The 25,602-nt window shown below is 38.3% G+C and overlaps 1 protein-coding gene across 1 annotated transcript in view; it reads left to right on the top strand.

The window, feature by feature from the left end:
- Window positions 1-25,602, top strand: part of LOC113902482 (multidrug resistance-associated protein 4-like) — a 298,821-nt gene that overhangs the window by 251,131 nt on the left and 22,088 nt on the right. Inside the window, exons 26-29 of the mRNA XM_027557814.1 lie at window positions 4,247-4,402; window positions 11,245-11,334; window positions 21,820-21,992; window positions 22,581-22,686. Of these exons, the coding sequence (XP_027413615.1) occupies window positions 4,247-4,402; window positions 11,245-11,334; window positions 21,820-21,992; window positions 22,581-22,686 (525 nt within the window). The remainder of the gene's footprint in view (window positions 1-4,246; window positions 4,403-11,244; window positions 11,335-21,819; window positions 21,993-22,580; window positions 22,687-25,602) is intronic.

Consider the following 25,602-nt stretch of genomic DNA (forward strand, 5'->3'; position numbering starts at 1 on the left):
ATTCCTTTTTGAATTACCATTATTGATCTTACAGATTAAGCTTTGGAACTTTGAAGGTATTCAAATGAGAAAATATGTAAGGTTCCCAGAATATAATCAGTGCTCAGAAAGATTTAATTCTTCTCTGTTTAAAGCTGTGAATTTTAAAAATTTACTAACTGAATTAATTCACAAATGATTAAAAGCATGTCTTATGCCCATCATCAATTCCAAATTCCTAAATAGAAAGGAAATCATCTTTTGAGAAGCTCTCACTAGGGAACCTGCAGTTATGCAAGCTCATTGCTATAAAAAAGCCAGTTTCTGCATACATGCTTTTATTTATTTATTATTATTATTTTTTTATTGAAGTATAGTTGATTTACAATGTTGTATTACTTTCAGGTGTATAGCAAAGGGATTCAGATATATAGATTCTTTTTCCACATAGGTTATTACAAAATACTGAGTATAGTTCCTTGTGCTATATGGTGAAGTGCAGTTCCTCAGTCGTGTCCTACTCTTTGTGACCCCATGGACTGTAGCCCACCAGGCTCCTCCATCCATGGATTTTTCCAGTCAAGGGTATTGGAGTGGGTTGCCATTTCCTTCTCCAGGGGATCTTCCTGACCCAAGAATTGAATCCGGGTCTCCCACATTGCAGGCAGATGCTTCACCATCTGAACCGCCAGGGAAGCTATAGGGTAGGACTTTTTTATTTTATATATGGTAATGTGTATTGCTGTGGTATGCTTAGTTGCTCAGTTGTGTCTGGCTCTAAGACCCCATGCTCTGTAGCCCACCAGGCTCCTCTGTCCATGGGAATTCTCCAGGCAGGAATATTAGAGTGGGTTTCCATGCCCTCCTCCAGAAGTACTGTGTATATGTTACTCCAAAATTCCTAATTTACCACCCCCCACCCCCACCACCACTTTCCCCTTTGGTAACCATAAATTTGTTTTCTATGTCTGTGAGTCTGTTTCTGTTTTGTATATAAGTTCATTTATATCATTTTTTTAAAGATTCCTCATATAAGTGATAAAATGATATTTTCTTTGCCTTTGTTGGATTTACTTCACTCAGTATAATCTCTTGGTCCATCCATGTTGCTGCAAATGGTTAACATTTCATGACTTTTTATGGCTGAGTAGTATTCCCTTTATATATGTATCACATCTTCTTTATCGATTCCTCTGTTAATGGACATTTAGTTTGCTCCCATGTCTAGGCTACTTTATATTGTGCTCTGCATGCATGTTTATAGCACACAGTGAAAAGCCAACTTTTATAATACAGTTTCATTCCTAACCAGCATTTTACCTGCATTATTGTGATTCTTTTTTTAAAATTTTTTTATTAAATAAATTTATTTATTTTAATTGAAGGTTAATTACTTTACAATATTGTATTGGTTTTTGCCATATATCAACATGAATCTGCCACAGGAATACACGTGTTCCCCATCCTGAACCCTACTCCCTCCTCCCTCCCTGTACCACCCCTCTGGGTCGTCCCAGTGCACCAGCCCCAAGCATCCAGTATCATACATTGAACCTGGACTGGCGGCTCATTTCATATATGATATTATACATGTTACAATACCATTCTCCCAAGTCATCCCACCCTCTCCCTCTCCCACAGAGTCCAAAAGACTGTTCTATACATCAGTGTCTCTTTGCTGTCTTGTATACAGGGTTATTGTTACCATCTTTCTAAATTCTATATATATGTGTTAGTATACTGTATTGGTGTTTTTCTTTCTGGCCTACTTCACTCTGTATAATAGGCTCCAGTTTCATCCACCTTATTAGAACTGATTCAAATGTATTCTTTTTAATGGCTGAGTAATACTCCATTGTGTATATGTACCACAGCTTTCTTATCCATTCATCTACTGATGGACATCTAGGTTGCTTCCATGTCCTGGCAATTATAAACAGTGCTGCAATGAACACTGGGGTACACGTGTCTCTTTCACTTCTGGTTTCCTCGGTGTGTATGCTCAGCTGTAGGATTGCTGTGTCATATGGCAGTTCTATTTCCAGTTTTTTAAGGAATCTCCACACTGTTCTCCATAGTGGCTGTACTAGTTTGCATTCCCACCAACAGTGTAAGAGGCTTCCTTTTTCTCCACAACCTCTCCAGCATTTATTGCTTGTAGACTTTTGGATAGCAGCCATTCTGACTGGCGTGAAATGGTACCTCATAATGGTTTTGATTTGCATTTCTCTGATAATGAGTGATGTTGAGCATTTTTTCATGTGTTTGTTAGCCATCTGTATGTCTTCTTTGGAGAAATGTCTATTTAGTTCTTTGGCCCATTTTTTGATTGGGTCATTTATTTTTCTGGAATTGAGCTGTAGGAGTTGCTTGTATATTTTTGAGATTAGTTGTTTGTCAGTTGCTTCATTTGCTATTATTTTCTCCCATTCTGAAGGCTGTCTTTTCACCTTGCTTATAGTTTCCTTTGTTGTGCAGAAGCTTTTAAGTTTAATTAGGTCCCATTTGTTTATTTTTGCTTTTATTTCCAATATTCTGGGAGGTGGGTCATAGAGGATCCTGCTTTGATTTACGTCAGAGAGTGTTTTGCCTATGTTCTCCTCTAGGAGTTTTATAGTTTCTGGTCTTATGTTTAGATCTTTAATCCATTTTGAGTTTATTTTTGTGTATGGTGTTAGAAAGTGTTCTAGTTTCATTCTTTTACAAGTGGTTGACCAGTTTTCCCAGCACCACTTGTTAAAGAGATTGTCTTTAATCCATTGTATATTCTTGTCTCCTTTGTCAAAGATAAGGTGTCCATAGGTGTGTGGATTTATCTCTGGGCTTTCTATTTTGTTCCATTGATCTATGTTTCTGTCTTTGTGCCAGTACCATACTGTCTTGATGACTGTGGCTTTGTAGTAGAGCCTGAAGTCAGGCAGGTTGATTCCTCCAGTTCCAGTCTTCTTTCTCAAGATTGCTTTGGCTATTCGAGGTTTTTTGTATTTCCATACAAATTGTGAAATTATTTGTTCTAGCTCTGTGAAAAATATCGTTGGTAGCTTGATATGGATTGCATTGAATCTATAGATTGCTTTGGGTAGTATACTCATTTTCACAATATTGATTCTTCCGATCCATGAACATGGTATATTTCTCCATCTATTAGTGTCCTCTTTGATTTCTTTCACCATATTGTGATTCTTTTATCTTATTTTTAATGTGCTAATTTCTTTATTCCTTGGTTTTAAATAACCAGACTGATACTTGACATATATCTTTCCAAGGTTTAACTATAAGTATTAATTGGTTTGTAAAATGCCTTTTAAACTGTTCAGATGAGAGGTTTCATATAAATAGCAAATGTTGTTTGTGTTGTTGTTGATTTTATTATATGTGTTTTCCCTACTGGCTACTGTCTCTTAAGACACTGAGAAGAGTATTTTACAATTTTAAAATTATTCCTTTCAAGACAGAACATAACCAAGGCATTTAATACCTTGAAGTGATTTAGTTTCTCTACCAGAGAGTGTGTGTGCTCAGTTGCTCAGTCATTTCTGATTCTTTTCAACCCTATGGACTTTAGCCTGCCATTCTCCTCTGTCCATGGGATTCTCCAGGCACGAATCCTGGAGTGGGTTGCCATTTTCTACTCCAGGGAATCTTTCCAACCTAGGGATTGAACCTACATCGTTGACGTCTCCTGAACTGGCAAGCAGGTTCTTTACCACCAGTGCTACCTGGGAAGCCCAGAGAATAAGCCCTTTTAAATAATAGAACTCTGGGAAAACGTATACTTACTTATATGTAACAGTTATGATTTGATTTGTTGATATCTCTATGAAATTATCCACAAAATTCTCAAGGTTCAAAATATGCAGACAGTAGAAATAAAAACTAAAGATTTATTTCTTATGGAACACTTAGGCAACTTCTGAATTTTGTTGCTAGTAGATTGATTCTGTTATTTTTAACTCTTCTTTGGACCAGGGGATCTCAAGCCAAAGACATTTGTCAATGTCTGACATTTTTGGTTGACAGTTTAGGTGTGCTTCTGGCCTCTAGTGGGTAGAGTCCTTGGCTACTGCTAAACATCCTACAATACACAGGACAGCCTCCCACCCCATAACAATGAAGTATTTAAACAAAAATGTCAATAGTGCCGTGGTTGAAAAATGTATAGACTATATTCAATATAGAGCTTTTAAAATTCATCTTCAACCACCAGGGTTTCTCCCAGGTTTGTTGCAAATTGTCAGTTCTTAATCCCTCCTGGATCTCTTCACAGGTTGGCATCGTGGGAAGAACAGGAGCTGGAAAAAGTTCTTTCATTGCTGCCCTCTTTAGATTGTCAGAGCCTGAAGGTAGAGTTTGGATTGATAAGATCTTGATAACCAAAATTGGACTTCATGATTTAAGGAAGAAAATGTCAATCATACCTCAAGTATGTACATCAGAACATTCTCACATATTCTTTTCATCCAGTATCTAAGTTTAATTGCTTTTGATTGATTTTAAAAAGGAATGAAAGAGTTAATATTTTCCCCCTCAGTAGAGAATATTTTTAACAGCAGGTATTTTCAACAGATACTTTAATCAGAAACCAGGTTTTGTTGTTTGTTCTTTTGGTTTGTGTGTATGTGATTTAATAACTTACCCAGATAGATTTCTAGACTCAGAATTTTGCCAGATGCCACAATCTTATCCACTGATAACACACAATTCTGAGAACAATATGGTAAATGATTTAGCACCGGAGAGGATTCTATAGGGAAACACAGATTGTGTCTTACTGATGGAAATTTGCTATGGGAAATAAAGTTAACTTTTTAAAGGTGATTATCTCCCTGCAGGGCTTTTTGTGAAACTGTGGGGCTTTAAGAATTACAGAGTATATGGATGCTTTGGGGAGACTTTAATAAATGAGTGATTAATAAAAGATTTTTAATGAGGCAAGCAAATCACTTCATTATTCTTGTGTTGAGAACCCAATGCACAGTATGAAAAGGCAAAAAGATATGACACTGAAAGATGAGCTCCTCAGGTCAGTAGGTTTCCAATATGCTACTGGAGAAGAATGAAGAAATAGCTGCAGAAGGAATAAAGAGGTTGAACCAAAGTGGAAGCAACGCCCAGTTGTGGATGTGTCTGGTGGTAAAAGTAAAGTCTGATGCTGTAAAGAACAGTATTGCATAGGAACCTGGAATGTTAGGTTCATGAATCAAGGTAAATTGGAAGTGGCAAACAGGAGATGGCAAGAGTGAACATCGACGTTTTAGAAATCAGTGAACTAAAATGGATGGGAATGGGTGAATTTAATTCAGATGACCATTATATCTACTACTGTGGGCAAGAATCTCTTAGAAGACATGGAGTAGCCTTAATAATCAATAGAAGAGTCTGAAATGCAGTACTTGGGTGCAATCTCAAAAATGACAGAATGCTTTTGGTTAGTTTCCAAGGCAAACCATACTATATCACAGTAATCCAAGTCTTTGCCCCAACCACTAAGGCTGAAGAAGGTGAAGCTGAATGGTTCTATGAAGACCTACAAGACTTTCTAGAACTAACACCAAAAAAAAAAAGATGTCCTTTTCATCAAAATCATTGCAGATGGTTGCTTCAGCCATGAAATTAAAAGACACTTGCTCCTTGGAAGAAAAACTATGACAAACCCAGATAGCATATGAAAAAGCAGAGACATCACTTTACTGACAAAGGTCTGTATAGACAAAGCTATGGTTTTTCTAGTAGTCATGCACAGATGTGAGAGTTGGACTGTAAATAAGGATGTGCACCGATTTGATGCTTTCAAACTGGGGTGTTGGAGAAGATGCTTGAGAGTCTCTTCAACAACAAGGAGATCAAGCCAGTTGATCCTAAAGGAAATCAACTCTGAATATTCATTGGAAGGACCGATGCCGAAATTGAAGCTCCAATACTTTGGCCACTTGATGTGAAGAACTGACTAGAAAAGACTCTGATGCTGGGAAAGATTGCAGGAAGGAGGAAAAGGGGGTGACAGAGGATGAGATGGTTGGATGGCATCATTGACCCAATGGACATGAGTTTGAGCAAACTCTGGGAGATAGTGAAGATAGTGAAAGCCTGGCGTGCTGCAGTCTATAGGGTCACAAAGAGTCAGACACAACTTAGTGACTGAAAAACAACAGCAACAAGCAGGCAAGCAGTAGAGAATAGTGAAGAAGAATATGGGATATGGTATTCCATCTCTGTGCACCTCAATTTTCTCTCCCTTACAAGGCAGCTAACAAGTACCAATTCCTTGAACTATTGTGAGGACTTAATAGGTCTGTGTGTGGAATGCTTCATATAAAACCAGTATTTGGCTGCTGTGATCATGAAAAGTTGAATTGACCATTTCTTCTTGGTCTCTGATTCTGTTTTCCTTTGTTCTGCTTCTTAAACAAGTATAATTTTCAGGAAATATCTTGGCGATACTCTAGAATGTAACAAAAGTGAATAAGTATAGATCAAAACAGGAAGATATTTCTTCTAGTGCTATGTCCTTCACTTGAACAGTATCAGTTTAGAAACAAGTTTATTCACTTATGTGTCATGGGCTAATAAATGTCAGAAGATACTAAAAATCTTAGCCCTCCCTAGCCAAGAGTCCTTTCTCTTTACAGTGTCTTGCTGACTACAGAGATGGAGAAAGTCTGTTGACTTGATTACTTAAAGTTACTTGTCTGAGTGCAAAAAGCTTATATCACCCTTCCCCAAAGGAGTAGGAAGCAGTGATGTTTGTGCCTCAACACCCTGATTTAGGGAACCTAGGAAGCTGGGAGGAGATTCTGCAGAGGGGGAGCCCAAGGCTGTTTCTTTGAGTTGCCCTACTCAGGTGAGCCAGGCCCACACCATCTTCCCTGGATCCCTGCTCCCTGTGATCCTGGGAGCAGCAGCGAGCTTCTGGGATCATCTCTGTCTCTCTCTCTCTCTACCCTCTAGGCTCATCCCCATCACTGTTGACCCCACCACGAGCAAGTCAGAACTGGGTGAGATGTGATAGCATCAAGGGCCTGCATAGGAGCCAGAGGCAGGGAAATGGTGTCATAGAGCATCAATCCTGGAGTCATGGGGGATGGTGGGAAGCTCTCAGAAACAAATACTATATTCTTAAGAAAGTGCTCCTCAATTTGTGCTCAAAATTTCAGGAATAAGTAAAAACTGAAAGCACTTACTAGGTACTTTCCTTAAACAACAGGGGGCTGAAGTGTAAGCATCCTTTATGCTCATGATGTGAAGTAGTTATGTTCCCCAGAAAGAACACCATGGAGTGATTACATTCAAGTAGTAGCTGCTTATCTAAAAGAACCTAAAAAAATGGATTTCAAAACTTCTTTGGATGACTCTCTGCACCTAGAGACCCTTATGCTGTTGGCATGAAGAAAATGTTTTCAGCTGAAGAGAGATTCCTTGCAAATTGAATGTTTGTGAGTACAGACCAAGGGTTGGCACAAATCAGCACAGATCTGTTTATTATGATTAAACAGATTCATTTTTATATGTAATAGGTTTTTGAAAAATCAAGGCAAAAGTTAGGCATTTTTAAAAAATAGCCAACTCTGCTCTTTTGGTATTTCTATTTCCTGAGTTTTCTCCAGTAGGTTGAAAGAGGTAAACCAGAGCTGTCTCTCTCTAAGGCATTCCAAATTACATGGCTTTCTTTCCCCCTTTTTTCTCATTGAGAACAAAACTCAGAACAGGTGGATGTTCTATTACTAGACTCTAGACCAATGCAGTCAGAAGTCTTTGTTAAATCCCTTTGAACTGCTCCCTGGAGCTACCAAAAGAGAACTTTACAGGACTTATATTCATTTCTTTTGCTGGCAAACAATATTCTTTCTTCTGAATATTGATGATGATCAGCTCATTTAGAGGCTGCTGCTGCTAAGTCTCTTCAATTGTGTCTGACTCTTTGTGACCCCATGGACTGTAGCCTGCCAGGCTCCTCTGTCCATGGGATTCTCCAGGCAAGAATACTGGAGTGCCATTTCCTCCTCCGGGGATCTTCCTGAGCCAGGGATTGAACTTGTTTAGAGGCTACAGGATTACAAAAAAAAAAAAAAAAGAAGAAGAAGAAGAAGCAAACTAAGATTTTAAAACAACTCTGGGTCCTTATTTTTGAAACAGGGAGATGAGCTGCACCTTAAAGATTCTCAGATTAGAAATGAGGACAGAGCTTTTAGGACTCAAGGGAGCAGCAGCTATAGTTACGCTTCATAAACATTAGTGGAGGGCAGTTTCCTGGTTTTGGACTGAAATCATTAAAATTGTTGTTCTGTATCTGCCCCATTTGTAACCACTTGTATGATGTTTGTCTGGGTCCCAGGCTGTTTTAAGCATCAGGTTAGTGGGCAGGGCTTCTTTGTAAGATAATGAGAATCTTATCTTCCAGGAGCAGATAAAAAGGTCCAGTAAGACTGAGGTTTTTTCAGGCTTGCAGTTGTGTTGAGGGATTATCAATTTGCTACACTAAATGCTGTGATTCAGAGTGGCCATTTTTGTGTCACATGTCTAATATGAACTTACAGTAGTAACAAGGGAAAAATTACTACTAAATATGGTATGAAGGGTTACATTTTAAAAGCATAAACTTTATACCATGATGAAAAACAGGTTTGAAGCTAGTACTCCATTTAAAACGCTATATTGACGAAGAGCATTTGTTTTCCTGACTCTGCTGTGCCAGCTAACTCTTATTGTTGTTGTTCAGTTGTTATGTCCAACACTTTGCAACGTCATGGACTGTAGCACACCAGGCTCCTCTAACTGTTTAATTCTTATTAAATGAGATTTAATTGTGTACCTTCAGAAAAAATATACTTAGGCCAACAAATTTAGTGTATATATAAGAAGTTTTTATGTTCTACTGTAAATCTCTACACTGAAGTGTTCTGCCTGTACCCATCTTTATAATGATTATTTATAAGTTTATTCACTTCATTGCCTAGAGGCACTGTAGTACCTGATACTGTAATAATAATATCTGTTTTTATTACTTTGATCCTTATCTGCCCTTGCATATGTGTGTACTGTGAGCACTTTTATAGTCAGTTCCACAATTCATGTTTTAATAGATAATTATTTTTATTCAATAAGCTTTGATGAAAATTTTACTGACTTTGAGATATATATTTGGCATGTCAAACAAAGGGAAATACTCTTATTTACTAAACTCTGTTCTGCCATCTACAGCTAAATGAACATGCATAATCTCTCAATATATCCTTTTAAACTGGCAGTATAGATGTAAGTGGGTGCCCATATTGAAATGGGAAATGCTTAAATTTCATTTTTAGTTTTAGTTGCTCAGTCTCAGCAAGGAGAGATAAGAAAGCCTTCCTCAGTGATCAGTGCAAAGAAATAGAGGAAAACAATGGAATGGGAAAGTCTAGAGATCTCTTCAAGAAAATTAGAGGTGCTGAGGGAACATTTCATGCAAAGATGGGCACAATAAAGGACAGAAATGGTAGGGATCTAACAGAAGCAGAAGATATTAAGAAGAGGTGGCAAGAATACACAGAAGAACTATACAAAAAAGATCTTCATGACCCAAAGAATCACAATGGTGTGATCTCCAACCTAGAGCCAGACATCCTGGTGTGAAGTTAAGTGGACCTTAGGAAGCATCATTATGAACAAAGTTAGTGGATGTGATGGATGGAATTCCAGTTGAGCTATTTCAAATCCTAAAAGGTGATGCTGTTAGAGTGCAGCACTCAATATGCCAACAAATTTGGAAAACTCAGTAGTGGCCACAGGACTGGAAAAGGTCAGTTTTCATTCAAATTCAAAGAAAGGCAATGTCAAAGAATGTTCATACTACTGCACAATTGCACTCATTACATGCTAGCAAAGTAATGCTCAAAATTCTCCAAGCAAGGCTTCGACAGTAAGTGAACTGTGAAATTCTAGATGTTCAAGCTGGATTTAGAAAAGGCAGAGGAACCAGAGATCAAATTGCCAGCATCTGTTGGATCATTGAAAAAGCAAAAGATTCCAGAAAAACATCTACTTCTGCTTTATTGACTATGCCAAAACCTTTCATTGTGTGGATCACAACAAACTCTGGAAAATTCTTAAAGAAATGGGAATACCAGACCACCTTACTTGCCTCTAGAGAAATCTGTATGCAGGTCAAGAAGCAACAGTTAGAACTGGACATGGAACAACAGATTGGTTCCAAATCAGGAAAGGAGTGTGTTAAGGTTATATACTGTCACCCTGCTTATTTAACTTATATGCAGAGTATATCATGAAAAATGCTGGGCTGGATGACGCAAAGCTGGAATCAAGATTGCCAGGAGAAATATCAATAACCTCAGATATGCAGATGACACCACCCTTAGGGCAGAAAGCAAAGAAAAGCTAAAGCAGCCCTTGATGAAAGTGAAAAAGGAGAGTGAAAAAGTTGGTTTAAAACAACATTCAGAAAACTAAGAGCATGACATCCGATCCTATCACTTCATGACAAATAGATGTGGAAACAATGTAAACAGTGAGAGACTTTATTTTTTGGGCTCCAGAATCACTGCAGATGGTGATTACAGCCATGAAATTAAAAGACACTTGCTCCTTGGAAGAAAAGCTATGACCAACCTAGACAGCATATTAAAAAGCAGAGACATGACTTTGCCAACAAAGGTCTGTCCAGTCAAAGCTATGGTTTTTCCAGTGGTTATGCATAGATGTGAAAGTTGGAGTATAAAGAAATCTGAACACAAAAGAATTGATGCTTTTGAACTGTGGTGTTGGAGAAGACTCTTGAGAGTCCCTTGGACTGCCAGGAGATCCAACCAGTCCATCCTAAAGGAAATCAGTCCTGTATATTCATTGGAAGGACTGATGCTGAAGCTGGAACTCCAATACTTTAGCCACCTGATGGGAAGAGTTGACTCATTTGAAAAGACCCTGATGCTGGGAAAGATTGAAGGCAGGAAGAGAAGGGGATGACAGAGGATGAGATGGTTGGATTGCATCACTTACTCTATGGACATGAGTTTGAGTAAGCTCTGGGAGTTGGTGAAGGGCAGGGCAGCCTGGTGTTTTGCAGCAGTCCCTGAGGTCACAAAGAGTTGGACATAACTGAGTGATTGAACTGAATTGAACTGATTTGCGAGCTTACTATTAATGATTGTAGTAAACTTTGTTTGTTTTCTTTTCTTTTCTTTTTTTTTTTTGCATTTTAAACCTGTTCTCTAAAAATTGGAATGAAATGAAAAGACACTGCAGTAATAACATTCTCTATTTTGTTGTATTTAGGACCCTATTGTGTTCACTGGAACAATGAGGAAAAATCTGGATCCCTTTAGTAAGCATACAGATGAGGAACTATGGAATGTCTTAGAAGAGGTAATTTATTAAATATAAGCTTGTTAGCATCAATATCTCATGTGTGTACATTTAAAGCATTGTAGGTAATTAAGGGAGCTTAACAGTTTAATTGACTTCATTTACCTTCTAGGAGAACATTGATGACATGGATGTACTTATAATGTGTGTATGATGAAATGAGTAAATATGAAAACCAACAGTATAATTCATTATGTTTCCATTTTACCTTTTTCCCTAGAACCCAAAGCAGTTAGATACATTATATATCTTGCCCTTCAGTGCAGTTCAGTTCAGTCTCTCAGTCATGTCCGACTCTTTGCAACCCCATGAATCACAGCATGCCAGGCCTCCCTGTCCATCACCAACTCCCGGAGTTCACTCAAACTCATGTCCATTGAGTCGGTGATGCCATCCAGCCATCTCATCCTCTGTCGTCCCCTTCTCCTCCTGCCTCCAATCCCTCCCAGCATCAGGGTCTTTTCCAATGAGTCAACTCTTCACATGAGGTGGCCAAAGTATTGGAGTTTCAGCTTTAGCATCAGTCCTTCCAAAGAACACCCAGGACTGATCTCCTTCAGAATGGACTGGTTGGATCTCCTTGCAGTCCAAGGGACTCTCAAGAGTCTTCTCCAACACCACAGTTCAAAAGCATCAATTCTTTGGTGCTCAGCTTTCTTTATAGTCCAACTCTCACATCCATACATGACCACTGGAAAAACCATAGCCTTGACTAGATGGACTTTTGTTGGCAAAGTAATATCTCTGCTTTTGAATATGCTATCTAGGTAGGTCATAACTTTCCTTCCAAGGAGTAAGCGTCTTTTAATTTCATGGCTGTAATCACCATCTGCAGTGATTTTGGAGCCCCCAAAAATAAAGTCTGACACTGTTTCCACAGTTTCCCCATCTATTTCCCATGAAATGATGGGGCCAGATGGCATGATCTTAGTTTTCTGAATGTTGAGCTTTAAGCCAACTTTTTCACTCTCCTCTTTCTTGTCCTTAGTAGAACACTAAACTAGAAGGTAAAATTATGTGTTCAAATTCTACTAGTGACCTAGTGAATTAATTACCTTAATTTGCAACATTCATTTTTATTGCTTTGATGTTAGGAATTATCTACTATGTGGAGATACCAGTTGTTTTTCATTATTAGCAGAAAGATAAATGAGCTCATGCCAGTAACATGGTATGAAATTTCATAAGAAAGAGTTTATTAAAGGTATATTATACATTTGAAAAGTGATAATTATTTATTATTTAATTATATAATTATTTATTAGCAGCTGCATCATTCAATGCCGCAGAGCATATGCTGGTAACAGAACTCTGGAGCTTTTGCTGAGGCTTTGTACTAAGTTCATTCCTAGAGATTTTCTATTATTTATGTCATATTTCTCTTTGACCCACTACTTTGAACCTCTTTAGTTTTGCATGAAAAGGATTTTGACTGTAAAGGCGCTTTTGTTTATTTTTTTTTAAATTTTAGTTATTTTTGTGGATTTTCCCTAGTTTTGCAAATTTATTCTAAGGTACTGATGGCAGAAACTCTACCTAGACTTCTAAGTAATAGGCAGACTTCTAGGCTCTCATAGAAAATACCTAGCCAGGTCTTTTGCCTTGAAAAAGTGTGTGTTGCACAAATAGGCACTGAATATTTACTTTCTCTCATTTTAGAGAATTGTATCTTATTTCTTAAATTTTTTTTTTTTGTCAAAAATACCAGAAAGCAATTGCTCACATTGTTGTTTAGAATCAGTGTTTTTATGTTTTGGTGTCACTCTTCCTGGGATAGCACTGAGATGTGTAATTCACAGAGGGCCTTTGACTATGAGTCAGCAGATTTGGAGGTCTGAGAATTTCCTGCCAGTAATTCTGGTTTCTGAAGGTTGTCAGCACTGGGTCTTTACACACCCACCCTGCTTTCCAGCAATTGTGGGAATTTTATTTTCCTAAATCAGGCTGGTTACTTCACCTTATCCTAATTGGAAAACAGTGGGCCTCTGCTTTCACTTAAGTTTGTAAGTCTTTCTACAGTGAAATTTTAGAAGAAAAGAGGTGGGGAGAACAATAAACCACTAAGTGTAAATAAAGGTAGGATGATAGATTGCTCTCGAGGTCATAGGATGCATTTACTGGTGAAATTGGGACACATTTTAAACTGGAAGCCCTGGTATATCCCTGTTTATTTCTGAGCTTGAGATGTCTCTTCAGAGATTCTCAGAAAAATTACTTTAAAATTTTAGAAAACATTATTCCATGGACAGAAAAGAAATGTTAGTTGGAGACAAATCCTATTAAAAACTCTCTTAGAACTTGGCCCTAACTTGTTAATTCACCTAAAGGAGCTAAAATTAAAATAAAATTTAGTAGCCTCTCAATTCTAAAATGATGAGTGGTACATGATACTAAGATCTACATTTATTTAGACTACATTTGGAACTTTCCATAAGCAGAAATAAATATGAGTTTATGTCACAAAGTGAAGTGTGTGGTTTCTGTGTATTGCTTCTAAAATTAACCCTATTATTTTAGTGATATATCTTAAAGTGAGAAATCATCCCATCAGTGTGTTCCTCTGGGAATTATTTCTTTATGTCCTTTGTATATATTGTTTACCGATCTTCACTGGAAAACATGTAAATCTCATAAAGAAATCATTCCTAGAGGAACACCATGATGGGATGATTTCTCAGTCTAAGCAGTGAGGTCAGTTTTCAGATGGATTAAAAACTCCAGTCATCGCTTTATAAATAAAGCCAAAGTGAAACTGTCAATCAAAACTAATCCAGTTGACCTGAGAGTAAGAGGGCACCCATTTTACTCTTGTGGCGGATGCATGTTGATGTATGGCAAAACCAATACAATATTGTAAAGTAAAAAATAATAATAATAAAAAAATTTAAAAAAAGAACTGTAACTAAAAGGAAAAGATGCTTTTTAATTTTTTTTAAAGTCCTCTGTTTCTGCCTCCTCATTCTCTCCTGTTAGAGATGAACGTCCATAAGGGAGATAGCCCTATGGATGCTGTCCCTCTCATCTTGGTTATATTTCAAAATATGTTAAAGATATGTTTTTCAATTTCTGAAAAATAGCCAACTTACTATACACTGAAGAATGTTCATTAGAAATTAGAACACCTAAAAAAACAACAGCAGCTCTACAAATATATAGAGTAGTGCTTAAAGATGAAGCACTTTATCACTCAAAGATTAAAAGAGCACAGTAGATAAAACTCTGGAAATGAATCAGCAGTGTGTTGCTTCTGCTGGAAAAAAAAAAAAAAACAGAACAGTTTTGATCCAGAAGTTTACAACTGAGAATATAGTATGTCATGTCAAAACTGTGCAGAAAACATCCAGTTATGTGAACCATTGATAGTATCTTTGTTAAAATACAAGTATGTCTCATCACACAGGAAGCCAAAATACAGAAATCTGGGCATCAGCAACCTGTACACACGGTTCAGTCCTTGCTATGGTGACAGGTCACAGGCCCATTTCCCAGGGCCTTGTATTTAGGTGAATAAGCTCCCCCTTTACTTCATTTACTGCTGGCTCTGCATTGGAGAAGGAAATGGCAACCCACTCCAGTGTTCTTGCCTGGAGAATCCCAGGGACAGAGGAGCCTGGTGGGCTGCCGTCTATGGGGTCACACAGGGTTGGACACGACTGAAGTGACTTAGCAGCAGCAGCAGCTGCTCTGGTAATAGCTCTTCCCCATTTGCTGATTGCATTTCACTGTCTCTTTCCAGCCCACACCAGCCTTTCATTTTGAAAAGTAAGGTTTCACAAAATGTGGAAACCATCTTACATCTGTGTTCACCTTCTGTGAACACCTGGTTGAGAAAGATGGTTTATTTACTAGGTTATTTGAAAGTGTTTATGATGATAGAACTGAGGTGTCCTATAAGTTCAGCTTATTATTTTCAGTTTTGCTGTAGTTTATTATTTTCCCAAGCTCAAAAATGATCTGAACTATTCTATACAAGACATGTAATTTCAAATAGTGCTATTTTCTCTCTTTTTCTTAAATTACCAACTTTTTAAAAAAAGGTTTCCATAGTTTAAAGTTAGATATTATGATATCTTGGGGCCAGTTAATGAGAAAATAGTACTATATAAAATTATGTATGGATTTGTTTCCTATCTTATAGAAACAGGTTATGTCACAAGATAAGATGCACTTGTCGCTTCATTCATACTTCCAACAAATGTGTATTGAGAGTTTTTTGGATAGGCAGTGTTGCAGATTCTGGGGTTATCACAGTTACCAGAAGAGACAAACTCTCTATCCTTTTGGAGTTTATCTTCTTATAGAGAAGGTACAAAGCAAACCACCAATGTGTGTGTAATAAAGTCTCAGTACTGAAACATGCAGGGAGAAGAATAAAGTAGAACATGAGGAGAGGATAGCTGACAGCACTATTAAAAATGGGCAATATCTGTTGATCTCTTCATATCAAACTCTGTTGTAGATTCTACACATACTGACCCACATTATACTCTAACAATGTTAGGAGGAAGGAAGGAATACTACAATATTACAGTATTATAGTCTTATTTAGAGTTTAGGAAGCTAAGATAGATTAAGCTCAGGAAATTGGCCAGTTGGCAGACCAGGCAGGACTTATGCCTAGGCTGTCTAGGTTCAAGGTCCCAATTTTCTGTTTTAAAACTTTCAAATCACAGGAATATGCAAGGAATGGTATGATGAACACATATATAACTTCACCAAAATTCACCAGTTGTTGATATTTTTCCTGTATTTGCTTTCTCTCTTCTATCATCTATATTTTGCTGAACTGTTTGAAAGTAAGTTGCAGAAATTTTTTTTTAAAGTTGCAACTCATCCTAAATACATAAACGTACACTTTTTAAAAACAAGAACATTCTCCTACATAACATTATACTAATATCTCACTCAAGAAATTTAATAGTAATATTACACTATTGGGCTTCTCTGATAGCTCAGTTGGTAAAGAATCTGCCTGCAAAGCAGGAGACCCCAGTTGGATTCCTGGGTCTGGAAGATCCGCTGGAGAAGGGATAGGCTACCCACTCCAGTATTCTTGGGCTTCCCTTGTGGCTCAGCTGGTGAAGAATCCACCTGCAATGTGGGAGACCTGGGTTCGATCCTTGAGTTGGGAAGATCCCCTGGAGAAGGGAAAGTTTACCCACTCCAGTATTCTGGCCTGGAGAATTCTATGGACTGTTGTCCATGGGGTCTCAAAGAGTTGGATACGACTGAGCGACTTTCACTTCACTTCGCCGCTGCATTACACTATTTGATATGTTTTCAGATTCTCCAGTTGTAACTCCTAGTTATTGTTTACTGTCTCTTTTGTGTTTTTTCCATTCAAATAATTGTAACTTGATTATATGATTACACTACAAAAGGTCTTCATATTTATAGCATTGTCAACCATTTCTGATCCATAAATGAAATTAGAGTCTCAGAAAACCACGTGTTCTGGAAAGCATTTTCACTTCACAACAGCTTATTCCTAGTCAGGAATATGTAGACAACTTGAAGGAAAGTGAAAAACAAGATTAATGATGAGATATCACCTGAATCACCAGTAGGTTTGAGGTTGTTTCCTCACAGTCATGATGTCAGTCTTAAGAAAGACCAATTTGCATTTACAAGGATTACCAAAGTCAACTAAGAAGGAAAGTGAGAAAGTCTTGCCAGTGTTACACTCTTATCAGTCCTATCACTTGAGTTTAGATTTATGGAATATGTTTCATAGGATATTCAGTAAGTCCTCTTCCTTGTAATGAGGTGGCGGAGGTGGGGGTGATTAAGCTGACTTTCATTTTATAATTTTCATTGCAGCCACTTGCCTCATAATCCATATCTTATCCTTCAGATTTTGCATATCTTTCATGCTATCACTAAATACTAATACCATGTTTAATCCATACTCAGAATTCCCATTTCTACGGATTAGACTTTCATAAGGAAAGCAATTCAGGATAACATTCATGGAAGTACTACAGCATTTAGGATACCATGAAAACATTGCCCACTCACCCTGGTGTTTTGTAATTTGCCTTTGTAATTCTGTGTATGCTAATTGGCCATCACTCACCAATCTTTAATCCTTTAATTTGAAGTGTATTTACTCTCTGTTCTTTCATTTCAAGCACAGTCTGAATTTTGTTCTTAATCTATAATATTTCTCCAAAACCAATATTCATTGACCCCTGCAACTCAATATAGTTTCAGATTATCTTTGGCAGTTAAAAAGTTGATTTTTTAATCTTGCAATTTTGATTTTATGAGGATAGATTAATACAAATACCACCTATACCCATAGTCTGGGGGAAATAACTTCTTGTGTTGTGGTCTTGTTTTCCTGAGTTTTCACTGAAAAACATTTATGAAATTCTTCACAGAAGATATACAGATGGCCAATAGACACATGAAAAGATGCTCAGCATTATTAATTATTAGAGAAACGCAAATCAAAACCACAATGAGGTACAAACTCATACCAGTCAGAATGGCTATCATCAAAAAGTTTATAAATAATAAATGCTAGAGAAGATGTGGGAAAAAAGGAACTCCAACACACTGCTGTGTGTGTGTATGCTCAGTCATGTTTGACTCTTGGCATCCCTATGAACTGTAGCCTGCCAGACTCTTCTGTCCACAGGATTTTCCAGGCAGGAATACTGGAGTGGGTTGTCATTTCCTTCTCCAGGGGATCTTCCTGACCCAGAGATCAAACCCACATTTCTTTCATCTCCTGCATTGGCAGCTGGATTTTTTTTTTTTTTTTTTAACCATTGAGCCACTTGGGAAATCCCCAAGACACTGTTGTTGGGAATGTAAATTGGTGTGTGGAAAACAGTATGGAGGTTCCTAAAAAAACTAAAAATAGAGCTACCACATGATCCAGCAATTATACTCCTGGGTATATATCTGGGGAAAATGGAAATACTAATTTGAAAAGAACATGTACCCCAGGGTTCATTGCTGCACTATTTGCAATAGCCAAGATATAGAAGGAACTCAAGTTTCTGTCAACAGACAAGACAACATCTTTAAGAAGATGTGGCAACATACACACATAAATATATAAAACACACATATTTTATATGTGTATATGTATGCATATTGTGTTATACAGACATAAAAAGCAATGAAATATTGCCATTTGCAGCAACATGGATAGACCTAGAAAATCATCCTAAGTGAAGTCAGAGAAAGACAAATATTATATGATATCACTTATATGTGGATTCTAAAAAATAAAGCAAATTAATGTATGTATAAAAAGAAACAGACTTACAGACATAGAAAATAAACTTATGGTTACCAAAGGGGAAAGAGAGGGATCAATCAGGAGTATGAAATTCACAGATGCACCCTACTATACATAAAATAGAGAAGCAACAAGGATTTACTGTATAGCACAGGCAACTAGAATACCTTACAGTAAGGGATTAGATCTGATAGACATAGTGCCTGAATAACTATGGACGGAGATTCATGACATTGTACAGAAGGTGGTGTTCAAAACCATCCCCAATAAGAAGAAATGCAAAAAGGCAAAACTGTTGCCTGAGGAGGCCTTACAAATAGCTGAGAAAAAGTGAAAGGCAAAGGAGAAAAGGAAATGTATACTCATCCGAATAAAGAGTTCCAAAGAATAACAAGGAGAGATAAGGAAGTCTTCTAAGTGAAAAATGGAGAAGGAAATGGCAACCCACTCCAGTATTCTTGCCTGGAGAATCCCGTGGATGGAGGAGCCTGGTGGGCTACAGTCCATGGGTGGCAGAGTCGGACACGACTGAGCAAATTCACTTTCACTTCACTTAAGTGAAAAATGAAAATAAAAAAGTAAAACAATAGAATTGGAAAGACTAGAGATCGCTTCAAGAAAATTGAAGATACAAAGGGAACATTTCATCAAAGATGGGCACAATAAAGGACAGAAATGGTATGGACCTAACAGAAGTAGAAGATATTAAGGAAAGGTGGCAAGAATACACAGAAGAACTATACAAAGAAGATCTTCATGACCCAGATAACCATGATGGTGTGATCCCTCACCTAGAGCCAGACATCCTGGAGTGTGAAGTCAAATGGGCCTTAAGATGCATTACTACGAACAAAGGTGGTGGAGGTGATGGAATTCCAGTTGAGCTATTTCAAATCCTAAAAGATGATGCTGTTAAAGGGCTGCACTCAATATGCCAACAAATTCAGAAAACTTAGTAGTGGCCACAGGACTGGAAAAGGTCAGTTTTTCATTCAAATCCCAAAGAAAGGCAATGCCAAAGAATGTCCAAACTACTTCACAGTTGCACTCATCTTACACGCTAGCAAAGTAATGCTCAAAATTCTCCAAGCCAGGCTCCAACAGTAAGTGAACTGTGAACTTCCAGATGTTCAAGCTGGATTTAAAAAGGCAGAGGAACCAGAGATCAAATTGCCAACATCTGTTGGATCATTGAAAAAGCAAGAGAGTGCCAGAAAAATGTCTAGCTCTGCTTTATTGACTATGCCAGAGCCTTTGATTGTGTGGATCACAACACACTGTGGAAAATTCTTAAAGAGATGGGACTACCATACCACCCGACCTGCCTCCTGAGAAATCTGTATTCAGGTCAAGAAGGAACAGTTAGACCCAGACATGGAACAATGGACTGGTTCCAAATTGGGAAAGGAGTATGTCGAGACTGTATATTGTCACCCTGCTAACTTACTTACATGCAGAGTACATCATGTGAGATGCTGGGCTGGATGAAGCACAAGTTGGAATCAAGATTTCCAGGAGAAATATCAATAATCTCAGATATGCAGATGACACCACCCTTATGGCAGAAAGTGAAGAAGAACTAAAACATCTCTTGATGAAAGTGAAAAAGGAGAGTGAAAAAGCTGGCTTACAACTCAACATTCAAAAAACAAAGATCATGGCATCTGGTCCCATCACTTCATGACAAATAGATGTGGAAACAATGAAAACAGTGAGAAACTTTATTTTTTTGGGCTACAAAATCACTGCAGATGGTGACTGGAGCCATGAAATTAAAAGACACTTGCTTATTGGAAGAAAAGCTATGACCAACCTAGATGGCATATTAAAAAGCAGAGACATTATTTTGCCAACAAAGATCTGTCTGGTCAAAGCTATGGTTTTTCCAGCAGTCAGGTGTGGATATGAGAGTTGGACAATTAAGAAAGCTGAGCCCCAAAGAATTGATGTTTTTGTACTTTGGTGTTGGAGAAGACTCTTGAGAATCCCTTGGACTGCAAGGAGATCCAACCAGTCCATCCTAAAGGAAATCAGTCCTGGGTGTTCATTGGAAAGACTGATGCTGAAGCTGAAACTACAATACTTTGGCCACCTGATGTAAAGAGCTGACTTATTTGAAATGACCCTGATGCTGGGAAAGATTGAAGGCAGGAGGAGAAGGAGAGGACAGAGTATGAGGTGGTTGGATGGCATCACCGACTTGATGGACATGAGTTTGAGCAGGCTCGGGGAGTTGGTGATGGACACTGATGGAAGCCTGGTGCACTGCGGTCCATGGGGTGGCAAAGAGTCAGACAGGACTGAGTGACTAAACTGAACTGACTGATAGTAAGTTACAGTGGAAAATAATCTGATTCACTTTGCTGTATACCTGAAACTAAAATAATATAGTAAATAAATTACTGTTCAAGAAAAAAACTTTTCAAAATTATAACACTGAATAAAATGCACTTGACTTGTTCACAATTATGGTATTAAACATGAGAAAGAATCATCACCAAAATAGCTCTAGTTTTACTGATCTATGAGGTACAATTTGCCATTATTTGAATTTATTTTTTTTAGACATTTGGACCTTCCAAAATGGGAAAGTGCTGAGAAGATTATATATTTGGAGAACCATACTTCCTACAATCAATATATATATGTTTTTAATTTACTTTAGTGTAGTAGAAAGTGAAGTCGCTCAGTCGTGTCCGACTCTTTGCGACCCCATGGACTGTAGCCTACCATGCTCCTCCGTCTGTGGGATTCTCCAGGCAAGAATACTGGAGTGGGTTGCCTTTTCCTTCTCCAGGAGATCTTCCCAGCACAGGGATTGAACCCAGGTCTCCCACATTGCAGGCAGACGCTTTACCATCTGAACTACTAGGGGAGCTCAAGTGTAGTAACTCCTTTGCAAAATCTATTTTTGGGATATTTGACTCATCCATAGGGTCCTTTTAACTTTTCTGTTCAAATCGTACTGAGAGAGATAGCTTAGTTTTTTGAGAGACTTTCTTAACTAATCCTTAAGTCGGTGTGGGGGACACTGAGACCTTTTTGTCGTGAGTTGACTCCACCATCTTCCTCAGTGAACACTCTTTGGAAAGAGTTCTCCCCATCACCTGGCTGTACATGTAAGATACATAAGAAGTCCTGAAGACGTCAAAGCTCTAATGTCTAAGAGGCTTGTCTACTTCAGTAGTTGTTTGTTTAAGAAAATGTCATTCTTCTTTCTATATGCACAGGTTCAACTTAAAGAAATCATCGAAGTGCTTCCTGATAAAATGGATACTGAATTAGTAGAATCTGGATTGAACTTAAGTGTTGGGCAAAAACAACTGGTGTGCCTTGCCAGGGCTATTCTCAGGAAGAATCAGATATTGATTATTGATGAAGCCACAGCACATGTGGATCCAAGGTATGGAGCTGAGATTCATGAAATGTGGAATCTGAATTTTAAATATGGTAAATGGGAAATATTTAGTGATGTTGAGAAATGTTTTTTATGTGCTCTATTTGCCACAAAGACATCTCCTGGTAACATTAATTCCAGAAAACAGAGGAAGAAACCAAAATGTGGTAATAATGTTATGAGGCATCCTGAGAGAGCTAGATTTGTAAATCCAGCTCCTGATAGTTCCAAGCAATTTGGCGGGAAGACAACTTTCTATTGCTTTATGAAAAATAGTAAGTTTCCAAGTAGACTTTCCCCTGGGTTGGGAACATTGCATGGAGCAGGAAATGGCAACCCACTCCAGTATTCTTGCCTGGGAAATCCCGTGGACAGAAGAGCCTGGTGGACTATAGTCCATGAGGTTGCATAAGAGTCAGACACAACTTAGCAACTAAACAACAACAATAAAGACTTTTTATACTTAGTGTTTCAAGAGCAGGATTATGTCTTAAGTATTGATTTTTAAAAGCATAAAAATATCATGTGATATTTTTAAGTCTTAAGTCTGCTTTTCCTGTCTTTATTTAACTAAATGCAATTCTTTGATTCCAGCACTGATGAGTTAATACAAAAAAAGATCCGTGAGAAATTTGCACAGTGTACTGTGCTAACCATCGCACACAGATTGAGCACCATTATTGACAGTGACAGGATAATGGTAAGGCCCTCACCTATGGGATTTCCATTGTTTCCATCTACCTTCAATTTTTAAATTTATTCTTCCTTGTATAACTTGATTAAAACTTCTAATTAATTAATTAATTCTTTTTTTCCCCTCTCATCCTTGACAATAACTCAGGTACTTAAGTGTAGTTTCAGAATGTGCTATTAAACAATACATTCCAGTATTGTTTAGGAATAGGAAACAGTAATTTCCTATTTCCATTTAAAAGTTTATTTGAATTGCTGTTTTTTTAAGGTATCCAACCATGAAAATATTCCAAACTCACAATGAGACTTCAGATTTCAGAGTGGTGCAACAAAGTCATTTTTACTGTGTCACAGTTCTTTCAGCATTTTTGTATTCCCTTAATAAAAACAGCATTTCATTAGACTCCCAGGCAGTTGTTAGGTGAAGTTGCAGAATTTCCCAGTTGTTGGGACATTCACAATATGTGCTGTCGAAGGGAGTCATTGAGGAGAAAAGGCCTAATGAGAAAAAGTATTTAAACAGAAAGGATTTAATAAAGAAAATTTGTTACATAAGAATTGGAGGACTGGAAAAGTGAATCACTGGGGTAATAATTTTAGGAAGCAATGACTATGTCCTAGGACAGATCTCCAGACCTAAGACTCAGAGAAGAAGCCTTATGAGTCAGTGCTGAGACCTCCAGTTCAGTTCAGTTCAGTACAGAAATTAAAAGACGCTTACTCCGAGGAAGGAAATTTATGACCAACCTAGATAGCATATTGAAAAGCAGAGACATTACTTTGCCAACAAAGGTCCGTCTAGTCAAGGCTATGGTTTTTCCAGTGGTCATGTATGGATGTGAGAGTTGGACTGTGAAGAAAGCTGAGCGCTGAAGAATTGATGCTTTTGAACTGTGGTGTTGGAGAAGACTCTTGAGAGTCCCTTGGACTGCAAGGAGATCCAACCAGTCCATCCTAAAGGAGATCAGTCCTGGGTGTTCATTGGAAGGACTGATGCTGAAGCTGACACTCCAGGACTTTGGCCACCTCATGCGAAGAGTTGACTCATTGGCAAAGACTCTGATGCTGGGAGGGATTAGGGGCAGGAGGAGAAGGGGATGACAGAGGATGAGATGGCTGGATGGCATCATTGACTCGATGGACGTGAGTTTGAGTGAACTCCAGGAGTTGGTGATGGACAGGGAGGCCTAGCGTGCTGTAATTCATGGGGTTGCAAAGAGTCGGACATGACTGAGCGACCTCCAAGGGGCGGTCATTGTCTAGCTACTGGTCATATTTGTGAGTGAGCATGATGAGGCTAGTTCTCCATGTGCTGATAGAAGCTGGGGTTATGTTGCAGAAGTAGCAGAAAGGAGGGAGACCATTTGCTCTGCTTCCCACCTTCCTCCTCCCTCTAGTGCCCCCTACTGGCAGAACCTCACAAAGGGCCAGCAGGCCAAAGAGCCTCTGAAATAATGATTTGCAGAGACAACTTCTGCATCACAAATGAAAGTGTAGAAAGAAAGGCAGATGGAGACTGAGTGACCGTAGATGAAGAACTAGCAAGTCTCTCTCTCTTTTTTTTTTACTAGCAAGTCTCTTATACAATATATCCAGGCATTGCAGACACAGCAAGCTCCAAACTTTTGTTTCTGGATGTCTGTCTAGTGTCTTTCTTTCAGGTTTGATTGGCTCTTTCTTCCTTAGTAATTTAATATTTCCTTCCTTAGCTTTATCTCCTCCATTTCTTTCTCCCTTCATTTTCTCTCTTTTTCTTTCTGTTCTCTCTCTCTTTGTTCTTCCCCTCTGTTGCTTGCTGAGTTTCAATAGATTTTAGGTTGTGGTTTATTAAATGACAAGGAAATCATCCCTCAAAGGAAAAACCTTTGGCAGCAAATAAGCCCAAAAGAAGCAAGGTATTTTCAGGCTAACCTAGTCTGGTTATTTCACCCACTGTATAGATACTAGTTATCACAAGACTCCAGAGTATACAAGTGATGGTGATTAGTGATGAAGTAAATAGATAAAGAAGGCCTGCACAATGCACAAGGGGCAGCAGATGGAGTTAACCAGTGATTTTGACGGTCCACACTAAACAGGTAGTAATCAGGAATAAATGGTCAGTAATACCTCAATTCCTTATGTCCCATGATATAATGGAGCTTTTGACTTCTTGGGCAGTTTCTAGAAAATCACATCCCACCCTCCTCCCCATGCATTGTCAGGTGGGATCATCAGTGGGGACTGAATAGATACCAGACTGTCAGCACTGAGGCAGTGCCTGTAGCCTCACTCCCCTGAGCTGAACATGCACAGAAGTGAGCTCTGTGGAGGCAGATGACAGGAGTAGGGGATTGCCAACCAAAGGGATGCTCTAGGCTCCAAGCAGTGCAGCTGGTCACAGGACAAGAACATCTCAGTAGAAAGTAGGCTTCTCCTGCAGTTTGTGAGGGACCAGGTGACAATCCAAGATTGTAGAAGAGTGACTCTTAGAATCCAGAGATGTTTAGCATGGAGCATCTTTAGTGTTCTTGAATGCTAATTGGAAAAGTAACCTTTTCCTTCTACTCTTTACCTGTCACTTTGTTAATTCTTATCTCTCAACATTGTATTTCCATACTGTTCTCATTTCTTCTACAGTAAATGAATGATGCTGTGAACTTTACCTGTTTCAAGCCCTTTTTCAGGTTTTTCTTTCACCCTGTCCTTGCCCTCCACCTCTCCCTGCAGCCACCCCATTGTTATTGAAGGCATCCTACCAATAAAAACGAATTAAATTATCTTGCATTGGGTCCATTTAAGTTTTATGTCTAGGACAACTAGCTGGAATATCAGCAGATACAGAAGCCAGATAAACACATCTTTATTGCGCTTATATAACTGACTCAGATAATATAATGCATTTTTCCTAAACCTACTAGAGAGTGACAAGCAATTTGAGGTT

The sequence above is a fragment of the Bos indicus x Bos taurus genome, chromosome 12, assembly GCF_003369695.1.
Source record: "Bos indicus x Bos taurus breed Angus x Brahman F1 hybrid chromosome 12, Bos_hybrid_MaternalHap_v2.0, whole genome shotgun sequence".
NCBI classification, from domain to species: domain Eukaryota; kingdom Metazoa; phylum Chordata; class Mammalia; order Artiodactyla; family Bovidae; genus Bos; species Bos indicus x Bos taurus.